The sequence below is a fragment of the Thunnus thynnus genome, chromosome 4 (assembly GCF_963924715.1).
Source record: "Thunnus thynnus chromosome 4, fThuThy2.1, whole genome shotgun sequence".
NCBI classification, from domain to species: domain Eukaryota; kingdom Metazoa; phylum Chordata; class Actinopteri; order Scombriformes; family Scombridae; genus Thunnus; species Thunnus thynnus.
The window spans coordinates 13383812-13402788 of record NC_089520.1 but is presented as its reverse complement, the minus strand read 5'-3'; the positions used below and the strand labels follow the sequence as shown (position 1 = coordinate 13402788).

Here is an 18977-nt window from a genome sequence, read left to right as displayed (position 1 = left end):
ATATGTCAGCCATATTTTTATCCCCAACAACAAGTTTTGCTGGCCACTGCTAGAGAAGAAAGGGCAGTAATTGACATGCTACTAATTTGCCTCGGCTAGTGGGGGGGCCTTGACTCCACTGTAGTGATAGCCAACTTTGAATGAAACCAGAACAAACTAACATAATTTTTTCCTTCTCTGTCTCTGTCTCCCTCCCTGACTCATTAGAGTTTCCTACTTTTGGTCCTAATTACGAGTAAATGTGTACACACTTAATGAAATTCCCTAAGTAGGGAGTCAGAACAGAAGGAGAAGGAGATTCATTGGAAGAGTGAGAATTTTGTTTTTAGATACCAAGCAGTTGGTGTTAAGCAAATGTTTCAGTTTGCAAAGCAACTTCTGGGCCAATGGTGCACGCAGAAAAATATTTGATACAAATGCTCTCTAATTAAACATATTCAAACTGCCTGCTGTACTGTTAAGTCATCTACTGTAAGGGAACAGGGAAAGTGTAGATAGGAAAAAACGAATTAATTTTATCCTCCCAATGCTGTTTGCCTTTGAGGCACAGAGGAATAAACAGTACTGTATGTTTTTATTTCTTTGAAGTTATCACTCCACAGCTCAAACATATCTAATTGGAAACTTGAAAAGAAATTTTTTTTTGATCAATTCAAGTCAAGCAAGGGACATAAGATGAGGGTGTCCTTTGATTGACTGTCATTCAAAGTGCAACAAGAAATTCACTCCAGTTTATTTGAATAAATGTATATGTTATGAAGTGTACATTGTAAAACATATATTTTTGAATTTCTCCTGTGTTGTAGATGACTCCTAAAAGACATTTAGCTGAAGTTACAACCAGTCAGAGCTGTCTATTCTGACCTGTTGTGTACTGCCATGGAGCATGTATGCAAAATTCTACTGCCTTACAAATTTAGTTAAATATATTTTTTAAAAGTATTAAAACAATGTAATGTGTCTCTCTGTCCACAGTGATGTGCAAACACCAGGGACCTGCCTGTTAACTGTCAAAGTTTAGACCAAAAGCACCACTGTGTTAACAAAGCAGTGATCTCTGTGACTGTTTTAAGCCCATGCTCTGAGTGTATGTTCATGAATTTTCCACAATGGAGGATGAGTATCAGACAAACTACACTGAATAATACACACATTCCATATAAGATAGGTTATTAGTGCAGATGCACAGTATTTCATATATCATAGTCTGCTTTGTAAGCCCATTTGGGCTGGGCATCTATTGATGCAAGATACTACATTGATATCAGAATACAGACTCCCCTGGCCCCATCTGAGTAGTTTTTATTTGTTGGACACAATTTAGTCCATCTAAATGTCAATATCTTTTAGCACTATTTAGTTGTACATATTTTCTGGGTGAAATGCCAGGTTTTTAGAGTGTCCCGTGTTGAAAACACACAAGGGGCAGCATTGGTGTGGGCGTGTTGCTACAGGTAGCAGTGACAAAAAATGATCCAGGGGGTCCATTTTGAAGGGTTATTAGATGCTCAGACACTGCACAATAGTTTATTCCCCTATGAGACAGAATTTTACGTCTCTAAAAACTTGTCAAGGCACCCTTAATTCTACTAGTCCTTCTTGATGATTTGTATGGAGGGTTTTAAGGGCTGAAACTATGTATGTACATAAATAATTATACAATTAAATGCTTAAATAAATCAATAAATATATAATTATATAATGAAATGCTTAAATAAATAACTAATTATGTAATTGAATGCTTAATTGTCACCATAAATTAATAAATCACAAATCAGATGAGACATTAATTATATAAATGTTAAATATATTTGTGTATTTATTTATTTTTTCATATATATACACATTTGTATATTAATTAATTAATTCATTCATTCTTTTTCTTTCATTATTCATTAAGTCACATCCATTTGAATTTAGAACGATGATTAAACTTAAGTTACAATCTAACTTTCTTTATAAGTACTTTTATTTATCCATTGTGTAACTTGCTGCAGCGAAATAAGTAACGGATAATCAATGAACCATCGCTTTGCATCGCGTGGTTCTTTGCCTCCACATCGCGCCTTAAAAACATTTAACGCACACCTACAATTTGATTATCCCAATTATACCATGGGTATTTGCCCACAATATAAAATAAAAGCATTCACAAATTTTTGGTGGAAGATTTTAACTCAAAATCAAAAGGTTATGACGCAAGAGCTTACCGCTGTCATGACAACTTGACATACTGTACTCACCGCCACTTTGAACCGAGGCATAAAATTCACAAAAAGTGTCATTTAGCAGAAACACAGAGTATGTCTCCAAATCAGTGTTGCTTTGTTTTCGGTAGAGAAAGTTTCTCAGTATATTAACTGCCCATTTTGTTGCCTTTTTGCATTAATCTCATCCTTCTCTTCCTCTATCATTTTAAGCTCTTCAGGTGTCATTTTCTTGTGATGTTTTTTGCTTGGTTTCTTTCTTTTCTTCTCTTTTTCTTTTTCCTCTGCTGTGTCCCATTCTTCAAAACTTCATAACAAGTAAGCTTTGACAGCTGTGCTCTTTAATGTTGCTATGGTTGCACGTTGGGTAGTGGATGAATTTAGAACGGTGATTAAACTTGAGCCGAACTATGTGTGCAATATACAGTTTTAACGCACACCTGCCAGCCAATCAGAAAAGAGTATTCACCCAGACCACGGTATGCATAAATGTGTCAATTTCATCCATCAAAAGTCAGGGGGTGGGTTCAAGCCTCTGATTGGTCACGCTGCAGCCTTAGTTGCTGTACTATCTCCGCGAAGATCGTGAATACAGCTTCATTAATTTCTGTGTCAGTCACGGCCTATATCATTCCAATTCATTCAGCGAAGCCCCAATCTGATCTAAAAAAGCATAGGAATTGGCATTTGTCTTCATCTGTTCAGCTACAGCCAACATATCTACCATTGTAACACACGAGATTTCATTAAGATCCGCGTTAGGTTCTGCCATCTTGAATTAGGCAAAAGCACTAGATTCAAGTTCAACCACCAATCGTAGGGCAGAGTCCACCCCCTGACTTTTGATGGACGAAGTTGACACATTTATTTATTTTACTGCAGTAAGTTACACTATGGATAAATGAAAGTATATATATATATAAATAAATGAAATTATAAATAGATAAATTAATGTGTGAATAAATGAAAAAAAGTAAATAAATGACTGACTATACAAATAAATAAATAAATAAATACACAAATAAATTTAACATTTATATATTTGATATCTCATTTAATTTGTGATTTATTTATTTATACTGACAATTAAGCATTAAATTATATAATTACTTATTTATTCATTTATTTAAGCATTTTATTATATAATTATATATGTATTAATTTATTTATGCATTTAATTATACAATTATTTATGTATTTATATATTTAGTTTGGCCCTTAAAACCCTCCTTACATTGCATGTTTAATGGTAGAATTGACATAGTGCTACACCATTCACACACCAGGTAATCTAACTAGGGGGTGCATTTATTTGATTGGACAAGGAAGTGTTACTTAAAGGGTACATATCGTGCTTTTTGTGATGTTATTTTTACATGGTTATAATGTTGGATATCTATGTTAAACATGGTCAACGTTCCAAAACTGAAGGTTAACGTATGTAAAAATGCAGCCGCCCATTCTGTATGCTTTGTATGCCTTTCCGCTGTAAGGTTGTTCCATGGATTGTTTGTGTTGTCCAATAGCATATTTTGGACCAGATTCAGGCTTGAACATATATGGATGTATTTGAGAAGTTTTCATTTCAAGTGGAGAGTGAGAAAAAGAAGTGAAATCCTCTTACTGCTGTTTGTTTACATAGCCTCATGAGCTGCCAACCTGGCCAACCAGAACAGAGTGGGCTCATCAGGAGGGAGGCCTTCAAGAGACATAAGCTAAAATGGCCTGTTTCAGACAGAAGCTGAACTGAGGGGCTGCATAAAGGACCAGTATGAGATAAGGAGTTTTTTTAACCTGTAAATGATGCAGAGATATTCCAGTAGAGCCACAGAGTATAAATATAGACCTGGAAATGTGCATAATATGTCCCCTTTAATGCAAAAAAATGTCATCTCTCCCATTGTAGTTCAAGAGCAAGTAGGAATACCCCAGTGCTACCATCAGTTGCCACTCCATCGGAGAGCAGGTGGTACTTTTCTGCTGAGAGGGACCACAGATAGAGTCACACACACTGTTGTAGCCACATCTACAGTACATGAGCAGATGGTTGAGAAGCAAGACATTTTTCATATTTGCACCAGATAACTAACCCCAAGGTTCTTTGCCTCTCTGGTGGGATGCAATGCAGTGGGCAGATAGGCAGTGATATGAAAATAGGATGCTCTGTTAGTGACTATTGGAGACAGCCAGCCACATTGTTGGCTGACATGACTGTGGAACTAAAGACAGAAATATTGGAACTTGCTCTTTAATATCACAATGGGGGTGGCCTGGCTGCAGAGGGACACAGCTCCGCCTCAACAGAGGATGATAATAGTGTGTCATCTCCACCACCAGGCAGCATGGATTGGTTATCATCCTCTGCAGGGCAAATGGTGGATCTTAGTCAGAAGAGCCTGGTCACATTCTGTCTCACTGCTGTCAGAGCAAAGCTCCATCTGAGGAGAATGCTGGAAAATAGGCCTATCACTGCCAACAAGCACACCCCTACTGTTACTGAACGCAGGCAGCGGCATGCTCAGTGCACCACTGGTATTGGTCTGCCATGCCAATCAGTCCAGGGCACAAAAGAGGAGAGACAAACTCATCCTTGACTGCTGAATTGTCTCTGTGGAGTTCAGTGTTGTTATGTCTAGTGCTAAAGGAAAGTGTACGAGCGAGAGCAGAACCAATCATTATTGTGCAAACAAACCACCAGTTGCAATGTATAAAGTTAATGGTGCATTCAACAGATTTAATATGTGAAAGTCAAATTCCTGGTCATGAGGACTACTACAGAGCCTTTGAAATCACTGTATATATTGCATCTGTAGCGAAGAGACCTTTATCAAGTCTGAGGAGATTACTCAAGTGACACCACCTGAGTATCTCAGCTTGGCCTTATACACTAAAAATCTGGAAAGCTTGAGTGACAGACACAGCAAGTGAAGTTTGAAAGACTTATGTTAGGGAAGGACACTATCATTGTATTACTGGAAGTGTAAGAACCAGTGTTTTCAAAGCTTGATCCATATATTATGGTATAAAAGCCAACCCTTTGCTGCTGTTTTAATCTGTCCCTTGCAATACCCCCAATTTGTGCAATATAGCATCTCTGGAGTATTCCTTCAGGTCAAATATATTGTTCACTGTTCAAATTCATTAGTAGTCAACTTACAAATCCCACATACTTTATTGCTGCATGACTTCTCAATCCACCGTATCACATCAGCGCCTGCATCACACACCTAAATATACTGTACAATAACATGTCCAACATATTATTGGTGCAAATCTCCATATAGCTCCTCCTTTTAAAATACAAACTGTACTGTAAAGTGAACTAAGAGGTCTAAGCTGTTTAAGATCTTGAATTGTTTTCTCTGGAGATTGGACACCCCCAGAGCAGTCGGTTTCCAATACCACGGACATTGCCTTGACCAACAGTCTGAGAAGGAATTATTTCCAGAAGCTCCAAGCCTGCTACCGGGCAGGAGGAGAGCAAGATTAGAAGTCCTCTCCCAGCCGCCAGAAATACAATAGGTTAAACCACCTACTGGCCTGAGGAGCTTTTCTTCGAATGGTGTTGCAATCTTCCTCTCTTGGGGTTGTGAGGCCTGAGACATACTAAATGTTATTGTTTCTCCTTTTTTTTTTTGGCACCCGCCTTTTGTTCTGAATGTTTCAAAGAGACCATTAATCACACACACAGCCACACACAACACATCAGTCTGTCTCATTTCCTCTTTTAGTCTTTCATTTCAAAGTTCTTTCTTTTTTTGTCCTTCTTTTGTCATCTATCCCCTTCCCTTCTCTTTCTGTCTAACCTCTGTGCGTGTTTCACAACAGCCGAGGACCGTATCTGCTCCCCCCTACTGCTCTCCAATGTTTGTCTGAAGTATTAGGGGGTTGTTGCCTCATTGGATAGAATTAATTGATTAATACTTTTATCCAATTAGTGCTCCCTCATGCAATTAATCAGCTGGCTGAGGTTAGGGCCGCTCCATCAGTCGGACGAAAGGCAGACATATGCTATGGGTCTTGTGTGTGATGACCAATGACCTCTCTTTCTCCTGCTCTCTCCCTCTCCCCGTCTCTCTCTCTCTTTCCTATTTTCCACACACCTGGTTTCCTGTCCTCTTTTCACTGTTCTGCCATCGCTCTCCAGCTCACAGCACATTGTTAGAATTCTTGCTGAACACAAGAATCGCTGGTGGAAACAGTTTCCTCCAGGTAATCCTAACAAAACTAACACATGTGGCTCAGACCACAGAGAGGTAAAAGAAAGGAAAGATGAACAGAAAAGTGGTGTCAGAGGATTTCTTTCTTTCTTTATTATTTGTGGGTACAGTGAAGTACAGTGAACAAGTCTGAAACATCAGCAGTGTTCATGTTATAGATAGTACAAGTGACATACCATACAGTGTGTACACTGCACACTAAAATAAAAAACAACTCATTCTAAACTCTGATTTTGATGTTCAGATAACCTTTAAAATAAAATTCCTGATTCAGCGCAAATTGCAATTATGATAACAACAATTTCCTTTTCTTTCTCACAGGTTTGTCCTTTTCCTGCCTCTGAATCACTGACTGAGTTGTCATGATGGACAAAGAAATACCACAGGACCTTTGAAGAGTGAACTTCACACACCAATGGATTGTTCTTGAGGGAAAAGCCATCGAAGATCAAACAAAATCACCAACAGTAAAACCAGTTGGCCTTTTCTCAGTTCAAGGATTCTGCTGGACAACAGAAGAGTTTTCTTTGCAGAAAAGTTCAATAGAGTCATTTTTGGACAGTTTGGTACTGAACCACCTGAACCATTGAAGAAAACGCACCAACCACCCAACGATTGGAATTGACATGGCGGGAAGTGAAATTGGAGGCACTGCAAGCAGTAAAAAACACAAAGTCAAGAATGGATGGAAACAGTCACTTTTCAGAGGCATGCTCCTCAACGCCATCGTATCTCCAATTCCCTCTAGTTTCTCCACTGAGCAGTGAGCCAGTCTAGTAAAGCCTGTTGTTTTCTGTTGTCTTCAAAAAGACATTTTCCAAAGTCCATTTTGGTACATAAGGTTATGTTATGAGAAAAAAATCTGATAAGCTATTATTAAGTGGGGTAGATACTGTAATAGAATCATAATGACTGACCATGTTACAATACAAACAAGTCTTCGGCATGTGGTAGGAACCCAATATGCTCCATGACCTGCCCTGTATTCAGCAGATAACTTTAGAGTGATCCATGATCCCATGGATTAACTTTCAAGTTCTCATACAAAGGCACACGTTTACTCTGGTGGAGTTTTGTTTGGTATAAAACTACAACCTGAAGACTCTTCGTGTCTGCATGCAATTTTCATATTACATGTAGACCCAGGTTGGGTTTCTTTCTTTTTTTTTCTTTTCTTAATTTTAAAAAAATCAAAATGGCTCCATTATGGACAGCAGGAGCTGGGACACTGTTGGCAGTGTTAAGCCTTCTTAGCTGCTGTAGTTTTGGCTGGTGTGAAACCTCAAGGACTAGTGGTTCGACCTCAGAAGGCAATAGACAGGACCAAGGACCCTCATCGCTTGAACGAGTCAAGAGAGGATGGGTTTGGAACCAGTTCTTTGTGGTGGAGGAGTACACAGGCACAGAGCCGCTATACGTAGGAAAGGTAAGACATTTAATTTTATGATGTAATACAGTGGTTCACAACCTTTTTTGGGCCAGCGCCCCCCTTTTCATTATCCAGGTCCCTTACCGCCCCCCATCAATTAAAATATAGGCTATCTGTGAACCCTGAATATTAATGTTGATTATTATTCTGTGTTATATCATTAAAAAAAGCATGTCATTGGATGCCAAATAACACTTTTGATTTAACTGGACAGTTGGACTATATTTATCATGAGTTTGCCAGGGAGCAATAAAGCCATGTGAATAGAAATTAAATTTATGAGTGTTAAACAAATGCAATGGTTAGAAATTTGACATTCAAACTTTAATTAGGTCTTGTTATTGATCACAAACAGCAGCCAATCAGAAAGCGGTAATTTGATGCTAGTGCCAAACAACAGAAGACAAGAGCAGCCAACCAATGAAAAAGTCTGAGGCTGCTGGAAAAAAGCAGAAGGATATGTATCCATAGCTAAAGTATTCAATAGAACACTGGCAGCATTTTTTCTTGTTCAGCGCCATTTTGCTGATATGATGTGATTGCTTTTGTTTTATGATGCTGTCCAGTTGATTAAATAATCTGACCAGCAGCAGTCTGGCAGAGAGAATTTAATAAAATAACCCAGTTCAAGGGTTAGTGCCACAGGGGTTTTGGTCGGGGGGTTTGGGGTCCTCCCCCCAAAAAATGTGATGTTATTTGACTAAAAACCTATTAGCTACTGTTAGCATTACTATATTTATTTAAAAAAAACGCATTGTGTTCCATGAAAAAATAATAACCACAAAACATTGGTAAAACAGGCTTATAGTGAATGGAGATGAACTGCGATTTTCTCATCTTCCCATAGTCAGGCTGTAGCCACTAGCCAGCTGTGGTTGAAATGTTATCTTTATCTTATCCATAGGCCTAGTCTTATCGGTCCGGTTCGTTATCAGTACTCTTATCGGTTCTTTTTCATTTCTAAAGAATTGTTTTGTTTTGTTTTTTATTTTAAAAAAAAGAATAAATTCAGAACAGGATTACAACAGATTTATATTTTAAATGTGACAAAATATTGTTTCTACAGCAGCAACAGTGTTTCCATCAGCAAAGTCACTGTAAATTCAATATCTCACTAGAAAGAAATAAAAAATGTCAGTAAAATGAATAATATTCCTGAAGTTTAGAAAAAATAAAGAACATAGACATCAGTCACTATCAGTCATTCCTCCTGTCCTCTGTCCTCCTCCCTCTGCTGATGGTTGAGAGGAGGGCTGATTTGAGTCAGTAGCTAAATTTTACCAGTTTACAAGAATTTGCCAAATTTTACAAACTAAGCTAAACACAAACACCGACAAATAGAACAGAGGAGAGGACAGGGGAGCTAGCGTGACTATAAATGACAGCAAAACATTTTAGAGACTCACAGAGCTGCCAACTCTCACGCATTGACCATGAGACTCACGCAATTGACACTCTTCACATACTCTCACGCTACATGTCCAAACAAATTCACAACTGATAACATTGTGGCATGAAAAGAGGACACTGACAGCACACAGACAGACAACACATGCTGAATTATCTCAGTCAGCGGCTCTTCTGGCAGCAGCACAGCTTTTCTCCCTCTTGTCTGGCGTTGTGCGCATACAGGCATAGGTGAGAGTTAGTATGTTACTATGGTGACAGGACGCTCTGTGTCTCTGTTGCTCTGAAACTTTCTTGTGATTCCCAATAATAGGTTTTAGGTTAGTATGCCTATGCAAAATCATGAATCTAAGTACCTCAATGCTGAAATCTACTAATATAATATAATTTTACTTTTTACAGGGTTGCCAACAGCCTCTAATCTCTCTCACATCAATTTCTCAAATCTCACGCCAAATAAAAGACCCTGCTTCACCACAACTGGATCAAATCAGTGCAACTCTGAGGTCAACACACCAGGTTAGCTAAGGCTGTTTCTCAGGTGGAGCAGGGTTGGATGAGATGAAAAAAATTTCAAATATGAAATAGTCATTCTTCTAATAATCATTTCCTCACCTGATCAACCCAATTATATATTGTTCTAAGTTTTCATAGTACCCTCAATTTAATTAATCTAGACTAGTGCCGGTTTCTTGACTTAATCCAAGAGGTTAGGTGGTGCAGAAATGCACCCCCAGACTCCCCAACCAATTATGTATCTTTCCAAGTTTGCTCCCCCATTTTAAAACATAACCAGGCACCCATGCGTAGAACTGTTTACTTCTATTTGGATAGACCTCAGAGACTAAAGTGGGGAGTGTTGGATGATGGGAGCGACACATATATGATTTGGTGAGGAGCATCTATGGTCCTCACCAAGTCATCCTATGTTTTGGAGAGAAATATGTGTACTATCTGGAGTGTATATCAAAAAAATTGGCAAAAAGACCCCCACAGAGAAAGTATACACAGAAAGTATAGCACGTTTAGCAGAGCAGCATCAGCGAGTGCTTTAGGAGGCATTTAGGTACAGCGTTGAGGATAGGTCACTTGCGCTTTGAACATGCACAGAGCCCAATAGGCTACACAAATTTGACTGTAGCTGCGTATGTAAAATGGAGGAAAATAGACTTGACAGTGCCATGAAAAAACATAGGAAATCCTGAAGTCTAATGATAAAATTGTGAAAATGTGCATTTAAATGTAGGACTAAACTTGCATTAAAAACAGACACACAAACACCTCAACACCCCCCCTTTTAAAAAATATTGTTTCCAGCGCCACCTGACATTCTCTGAATGCCCTCATTGAGAAACACTAATGTAATATCCTATGAGGAACTTTGTGAATATGTGTTGATTCCTCAAATTGTTGCTTTTGAAAAGATAAAAAATATATTTTAAAAGCAGGAATCCCTGAGGATGTAGTTAAGACTTAATCAAGACAAAGACAAGTCTAACAGACTTTACTTAGGACAATATATAAAGGGATTTTGTGTGATGAATTTCCAAATTTTCGTCAAATTAGGGCAAATTTCTGTATGCTTTTGTCATCAGGATGAACACATTAGTAGTTGGAGTCGAGTCTAATCACATCAGCTCCTCTCATCCATGTAGCAGCAGACATTTTTCTAATGAGGAGTATTACACTTCTGATCAATTCCTCTAAAGTGAAAGCTGTTATTGTCTTTGAGGAGCAGAGTCCCATGATGTAAATATACAGCATCCAAATATAGATATACAGCAACACAAGTAGGCCTTCAAGGGCAGTCATCTTTTTAAAGAGATGAAAGACATAAATTCTTGTCAACATGCTTTTCATACAAAATAATGCACACAAGTTGTTTTAGAAGACAATAAAGTCTCTGCAGTTAGATTGCAATCATAGTAATTTGTACTACAATGAGATGCACTTCCATTCCTACTGTCTGTTACTGATATTTATATCCACAAAAGTGATTGAAAAGTTTACAGTGAGTTGATGTGTCCTTGTGGGGAGCAACAAGATCAGAGCCTAAACACTAAACATCGTTGCCGCACATATTCTACATTTACATAATAATTTATTGGCTGACTGAACTGCACATACTGTAAAGCAAGAGTCTGTGCATTTATGTAATTGCTTAAACTCACAGCTCTCCATAAAGTTCCCTGTAATCATTTTAATTTAAATAACACAGAAAATTATTTTGATTATCAGAAGAAAACAATGATTGGATGGAGCTCCAAATATTTTGCACTGTATAGAATTAGCCGAGCAGTTTGGTGCGAGGAAAAATACAGAAGTGTGCTTATTTTGCTAGTGTCCAGTGCAGTATTGGAAGATTTGGTAAAGGTATCTGTGCTGTTGGAGATATGCATGATTATTCATAGCATCACTCACAGTAGAGGCTGTTGTTTATTTGTTTATTGTTGAATGGCATTCAACAATAGTTGCATTGAACTTGCTTTCATGCCTCTGCCAGTAATGCACCATTAAAAAAACAGAGCCCTTAAGGTCAAGACCATAACATTACGGGTTTAAAACCAAGAAAAGATCGACATCAAACCCAGATCCCACTGGATTTCTGCAAAGACTTCTGAAAGGTGCTTTATTACCAGTAAACAAGCAATAAAACTCTTTGTCACTGCAAAGACATTCACCATTAAAAATGTAAAGGTCTGAACACACTGTTGTGTCTCCTTTGCATTGTCCAAATATTTATATATTTTTCTTTGACAATACTGTTACTTTTTCACCGACACAGTGTTGCGTGGTTTTGCTGTGACAAGGCATGGGATGACACATGTGACCTCGTGTGTGACTGAGGAGTACCTGCCGTGTTTAAAAGAGGGTCGTTATTTAGCTGACAGTAGTGTAGTATATCTTGTGTAACATAGGAGTCACTGTAGTTTTGGATTTTGTTTCACTCTTATGTTTCTCTTGTAGTTTTCATCAACGCACCAGCAGCCTAACTGTACTCTGATCCACTTTGCTCTGCTGTGCTGTAGAAAATCTGTAGAAAAACTGCAAAAGTCCATTGAATAACACTTAATGCAAACCGAGCACTTCCTGCAAATGTTTCACATGAACAGCTTTCAAAGGGTGAACCATTGTACTGTAAAGCAACTAAAGTAAGTATTGACTACAGGCTGAACAGAAGTTCTGTGCTCTGCTCAGATGATCTGAAAAGAGTCCACATCTAGATTAGGACATTTTATGGTGCTTTTTTTTTGAGTTTCAGTTTTAAATATTACTTGAAGAAATGGATGCTGACAAGCACTTTCTTATGAACCTTAAACTTCCAAACTTCCATGAGCCACCAATGGCCTTTTACTGTTTCATTCTCATAAGTTCCTATAAGTTTTAGTCATTACAATCACACATAATTTAGCTGATTTGCATAATGAGCTATAACTTCTGAAGAAAGTCCCTTATAATTATGATCCAAACTTCTGTAATTAAGTACTAGCTATGTATCACTTTTAAACAAAGCCTAAAATCACCCACTAATAGCCTGTTTCAACCAAAAAATTCCAGGAACTATGGAACTGCAGGAACTGAACAAGAAACTAAAAGTCCCTTTTGCACATTCCTGTTTGCGTGTTCCATTGCATTTAAGGAACCGCAAAGATTAAGCTAATTAGACAGATTAAAAAACATGTTACGCAATTTATACACAAGGAACAGACACAAAGTGATTCTGTTGTTCTATGTATTTACTATAACTTTTGCAAGGATATATTTCCTTATTTTGTGAATGAAGTGGTACACAAGTAGTTACTGCGTTGTTGGAGTTTTACCAATCATCAACAGCCAGCCCTGCAAACCTCACGCCTAAAGTCCCTTAACCACCAGGCAGAGCATGGACTTTTTTGCTAAGGTTTTTGGTCCCCCAGGAAAAGTTTCTGCAGTAGAATGGCCCATATCTATTAAAAACACAGTAATTCTATTTTGTTTTGTTTTGCAAATAAATGAATGTCTTATATTCGATTCTCATTGCAGGAACTTTTCCAAGAACCATTTTAGGAACTCAGGAGTCTTACTTTCCTTTTCACCAGAGGAACCAGGGTGTAAATTTAGTTCCTCTGCCATGGTTCCTGGATTACAAAAAGTCACTGTTGCGGGTGGTAGTACTTCATGAACTAGTGCAGTTTTATTCACTTATTAAGCAATAAGAAAGTGTCAACAAAGCTAATTGTTCCATTGAGTTAGGTTACTTTTTAAAGCAGACATTTTTAACCATAAAACACTCTGCAGATTGTTGCTACTTTGGAGACAGGAGCTCTGGAGTTTTCAGTCTCACCTCTGTGTGTCCTCTTTGCATTCCTTCATCGCATTCAAACACAGTGTCAATAACAGTAGATTGCAGCACACAACATGATGAGTAAGTGTTGTTCAGTCGTTGCCCCATGTTTAAAGTTCTTCACACACAATGGAAACACGAACAGGAATGCGCAAAAGGAGCTCCCAGTTCCTTGTTCAGTTCTTGTGGCTCCTTAGTTCCTGGAACTATTTAGTGAAAAAGCTGCAATACTCAGTGATGACAGACTCAGAAATGCCCTTCTCTTTTATGTTGAGGGCAATGTCTTGACACTAAAAATGTGATCAATGAATGTTATTTTTTGAATCTAATAAAAGATAATGAGTATATGTCAAATCAAATCTGTTTGCTATCATCTCCGTGCAGTGTGTACATTTGGGAATATTTTCTCCCTCTTTTTTCTCCTCTTCTCATTCACATCCTATTCATCAGATGGTGCTCAAATGAACTTCAGTGAGTTGATGAGAGTGGACAACATGTACGATTCGATTGCCTTACATGGGACATGATACGAAAAGACATAATATTAATGCAGACAGCATGAGATTCAGCCATGAGTCACACACATCAATCATGTGATCCCCTTGTTTCTAATCATTTAGACATGGCAATTGACCAGCTAATATTGCATCTGCATATATTGATCTCTTTATTGTTACAAATGAATGAAGATGTTCCCTGCAGCAGGGTGTTAATTATCCCTTGGCCATTATCCGTCTGTCATTGTTATTGTGCTGCATTCCTGCTGTGGAGACACAACAACAAGGCCAAGAGGCAGTTCTGTCTGTCTACTGAGAGACAGGAAGATAGAGAAAGAGAGAATGAGTGATGCATGAGGAACGGAAGGAAGGAAGGCTTCGTACATTGACTTGTGATTCATTACAGGACAGGGCGCCAGGGAAAGCAGTGAACTGATATAAAAGGGTTGAGGGGAGCTCAAGGGAGTGACACAGCAGGAGGCAGAAGAGAGATGATTTTATTAATAAAATTATCTAAAGTTATTGCACTTCATGTGTCTAGGGCACCAGGCAGTGTTATCAGGGCTATTAGTGGTGTGCGTGAGTGTGGCTGTATGTCTTTCTGTGTGTAACTCTCTCACACACACTCACACACAGATGGACTCTGCTGGATTTTTGGTATCAACACTTTAATTTGAGCAGCAGAGGATTAAAGCCAAGCAGTGTGCCTCTGTACTGGATAATTGCAACAAGCTTTTTTTTTTTTTTTTTTTTTTCATATTACTTCAGCCCAACTCAGCAAACTTGCCAAGCTTGCTCTGTCTCACACTGTGGCTGCCACTACTCTGCTAATGAAATCAGATTTACCAATAAAATGGTCACTCACATGACATTAAACTGGCAGCTTTGGTCAGTACATTTAGATAATGAATCCTTGTGGACTTAAATGATCTGACAACCATATTTTTTCCTGCCAACTGTTTTTCGAAAATGTGTTGAAATGGAGGGAGGGGAATCAGAAACACACCGGAAGTGTACTTCTGTAAGAGACAGAGTTGCTATTGAGTCCAAATAATCCTAAATGGCTGTTGTTAAGGGAAGTAAAGGAGGCAAAAACTACACTTTTTTTTCCTCCTCATGTTTCTTTCTCCTCTATTTTAACAAAAGCTGTCAGATTTAAATCCATTGTGTGAGTGTGTGTGAGTTGGATTAAGTGTAGCATGTGCACATGTTTTGTGTATAGTTTGAGTGTTTTGTGTACAGTTTCGTAGAGTTTTTGTATTCATCCAACTCTCTGGTCTTTATGGATGTGTCTGGTATTGTTGTCCTTATTCTGTCTCAGCGTGTACACTGAAAAAATGTGCTTGCACAGTCCATGTCCAAGGTGCTTCTTTGTCCTTTTTTAACTCCCAGCATTCAATCTGAAGCTAAATGAAACAGTCATCTTTTTTTATTCACCAAAATGTCTACATCCTTCTGAAGAATATCAGCTTGATTTATCACATACCATATTCTGTGGTTCTGCTTTTGGCTATAGCAGGTTTGGCGTAGGGTTGGACATACAGCATAACCTCACTGAGTTGTAAAATAATGCTGTTTTGTTTTTTGAAGTGTTAGTAAAATCCAACAGGTTGTCAAGAGTGAAATAGAAGAAAATTGTTTTCATTTTTCATCTGTTACATGTTTTTCTTATTCAGTATAGAGTTTCTTCCGTTGTACGTGATACCTGAGCAGTCTTGGGTGGCACAATGTTAATTCTGTTTTCTGTGTGTTTGTGAATGAGATGAAAAAGTGTTTGACCAGTCAATCAGACAACAGAAAAATGCACACACTATGCTTGTTGCAGCAATTCTCCTCGTCGTGATGATCCAAGCTATAATTAGTCAAATCCAGGTCCAATAGTAGCAACATCACAAGGCTGTCATCAAAGAGGAACAAAACAGCTCAAGATCGGAGGAAATGGAAACAAAACAGAAACTGTGCAATTCCCTTTTGGGAGGAAGAGAAGGCCATTTTGTTTTTTCTGCACCTTTTGGGAATTATTTCTTAACTATTTTTTGTATATGTTATTCTGCTCTTCTCTCTCCCCCTGTGTTCTTTGAATCTTCTCTGTACTTCCATCCTCTTTCTTTTAGTCTCATCTTCTTCCTCCAATCCCTCCCCATGCCATCCCTTCTCATCCCAGCACCATCAACCCCCGCATTTTAATTTCTCTTCTCCCTCTGACTTTCTTCTCTTTCTCTTTTTCCTTGCTTTGCCACAATTTACTCTCCCCTCTTGTCTCTGGCTCTGTCTCCCGTGGTCTGTACGCTTCCTACCCCGTAGCTGTCTTCACCTATACTGTCTCTGATACAGTCACCTTGTTAACACTTTGAAGCTGTTAAGATCAGAGAGCTTGACAAGCTGCAGTGAAATGTGGCAGGCCTACTGCTGATTACACAGACTTAAATATAAGACAGCCAATTTGCTCCCGCTTTGAAACCCTCAATAAACCAAGGATTCAATGTAGCCCGCATTCTGCTATCGCCACTGAAAATGTAAAATCCTACTCTACAAATATCTTGTTATTCTATTCTATTCTTCTTTCATATGATGCAGGTTATTACTAAGCCTAAACATTTTAATTCAACTCAAAAGAGCTGACTACCAAATAAGAAAGAAACTTTCCATCACTTCATATGAGTCATGGAGTCATCCCCTTCAGCAGGTTAGTCTACACTGACAGTTAGACTCTTTGTTATGACCCAAAGGTGAACTTGACAGGGCATCAACAAACTTCCTCTCCCCTGAGTCACCCTACAGCTCTCCACTGTAAACCCTCAGGCACTGCTAACTACTGCTTGCATGAAGTTAAACTTGAAGCCAGACAATGAAACATAATCATTGCTAAACTATGGTGAGAAATACATATACAATAACTCTCTAAACATACTGTAGTATGTTTAAAGGATGTGTTCTGACTTTTTAAAGTCTTGTTTTAACACTGAATTGACATGCTATATGTATGGTATGTTTAGAGATTTATTTGTCACTGTAACCACTCTATCCATACTGGCCATACTGGAAGCGACCCTTTAGATGAGGGACAAACACAACACTGACATAAACTTGTTAGCAAACAGTTGTCTATTTATGCATCCGAGAGAAAATTAGTAACATTCGTTTGGAGTCATGTTTATGGCCAGTGGGCAAATTTAAGAACAATATGCATTGCATTTTTTGGTTTTCCACCAACCCCTGAGGGAAATATCTGGCTCTTTAGCTGCTGAATTCTCCACTGTGTTGGCTGCTAACTTCTTTCTGTCGTTTGATGCTGGGCAGGCAGTGTACAGTACCAGAGCTTTTTTGCTTAAAACAGCTGTCTGCTATACAACTGGAAACATCACTGATTAGAGCGGTGAGACTGAACCAAGACCATAAAGTTGTGGGCCGGAAAATTAAAACAATCAGCTGAAAGTTGCAGAGTAAACAGTAATTGCAGAGTTTGGTGATAACTCTTGGTTTGTCACTACAAACAACCACTTTCACATTAGACATAGTCATTTGACCCATGGTATAAAAATATTGATTACAGTGGCTTTAAGCAGTCTGAGTTTGCCAAATTAAGCTGGAATTACTGTGACCACTAACTATTTCAACTTACACATCGGCATTAGAGTATTGTATCATTTTTTTGTATTAGACTTTTAAAACAACGTTTCATTTAACTGAAACAGTATTGAATCTGAAACAGTAACTCAATGCTATAGTTTCCTTGTGACTTACCAACTGTATTTCACAAAATGCAAAACAAATCAACATTGCTTTGGCTCATTCTGAATGCATACTCCTTCATTTTGGGTGTGTGTCTTTATATGTAAAAAGTTCAGGCCTGTATGTATGGTAAAGCAACTCTGCTGCCAAAAAATGGTTATAAAGTGTTTATTTCCAACAGTGATGCATTTTTACTGTGGAGAAAAAAAACCCATAATGCCCTTAAAAATATCTAAAACTTCAAATTTTACAAATTTTACAAACACTCATAGTTGTGTGCATAGTGATGGACAGTGGAGAGATGAATTGTGCCTCTGGAATGGTTTCCTAAGTTCCTGGGGGCACTTTGGTATTTTTTTTCCAGCTGTAAAAATGAGTCACCATTGGAATCCATTGTTAGTGACTGAATTTAAGCTGACTAAAGCTGCTGTTCTCTGTCACTGAAAAATCCACAAAGCTTTTATGACCACTTTGTAGCCTGCAGGGGGAGTGTTGAACATCAAAAGGTAGATTTTGTGTGGAGTATCAATTTAACATTTATGGTGTTTTTGTGGGTCTGCACGTGTATGGTTTTATTGTTTATAACCTTCCCTCAAAAATTCTGACCTGGCCACTAAAACTAAAACACACCAAACCCAAACACCACCCCTAGTCAGGCCCAAAAGGGGTGGGATGCTACAAGGTTGTTCTGCATAGAGGAATTTTGGCGCCCCCTGAAGAGGCCAGCGCCAAAGGGAAATCACCAGCACCAAAATGATAAGAATTAAGAACAAAAATAGCAATTCAAATCCTCTCTGAATGTGTTTAATAGCAATTTATCAACAACTGTTGAACAAGCAGAACATAAACTTAAATACGAAGTCTTAAACTTCCAGCAGTCAACTCCCCTCTCATCCACAGCCGCTATATTTTACAAATGCGGCTTGCACTGAATAAGCCAGCTAAACTGCACTGTTTTGACTGGGCCTGGATGCTCCGCTGTGAAATGTGTCCACTAATGGGAGAGAGGATTTCCTGTGATTTTTCAAAAAATAAAAGCCGTTTTATTTCTAGTGAAAATCTTAAAAAATGCTGAATTACAACTGCAGTGTACTTTTTGCATCATGTCCTGCCTCCTACACCCCTTGCCTAAACCCCACACCCCTCTCTCTCAAACTTACT

At 38.3% G+C, this 18977-nt stretch overlaps 1 protein-coding gene across 1 annotated transcript in view; it reads left to right on the top strand.

Annotated features, from left to right (window-relative positions):
- LOC137181232 (cadherin-22) overlaps nucleotides 1-18977 on the top strand; it is a 176491-nt gene that overhangs the window by 88756 nt on the left and 68758 nt on the right. The window contains exon 3 of the mRNA XM_067586791.1: nucleotides 6749-7853. Within this exon, the coding sequence (XP_067442892.1) occupies nucleotides 7623-7853 (231 nt within the window). The 5' untranslated portion in view covers nucleotides 6749-7622. The remainder of the gene's footprint in view (nucleotides 1-6748; nucleotides 7854-18977) is intronic.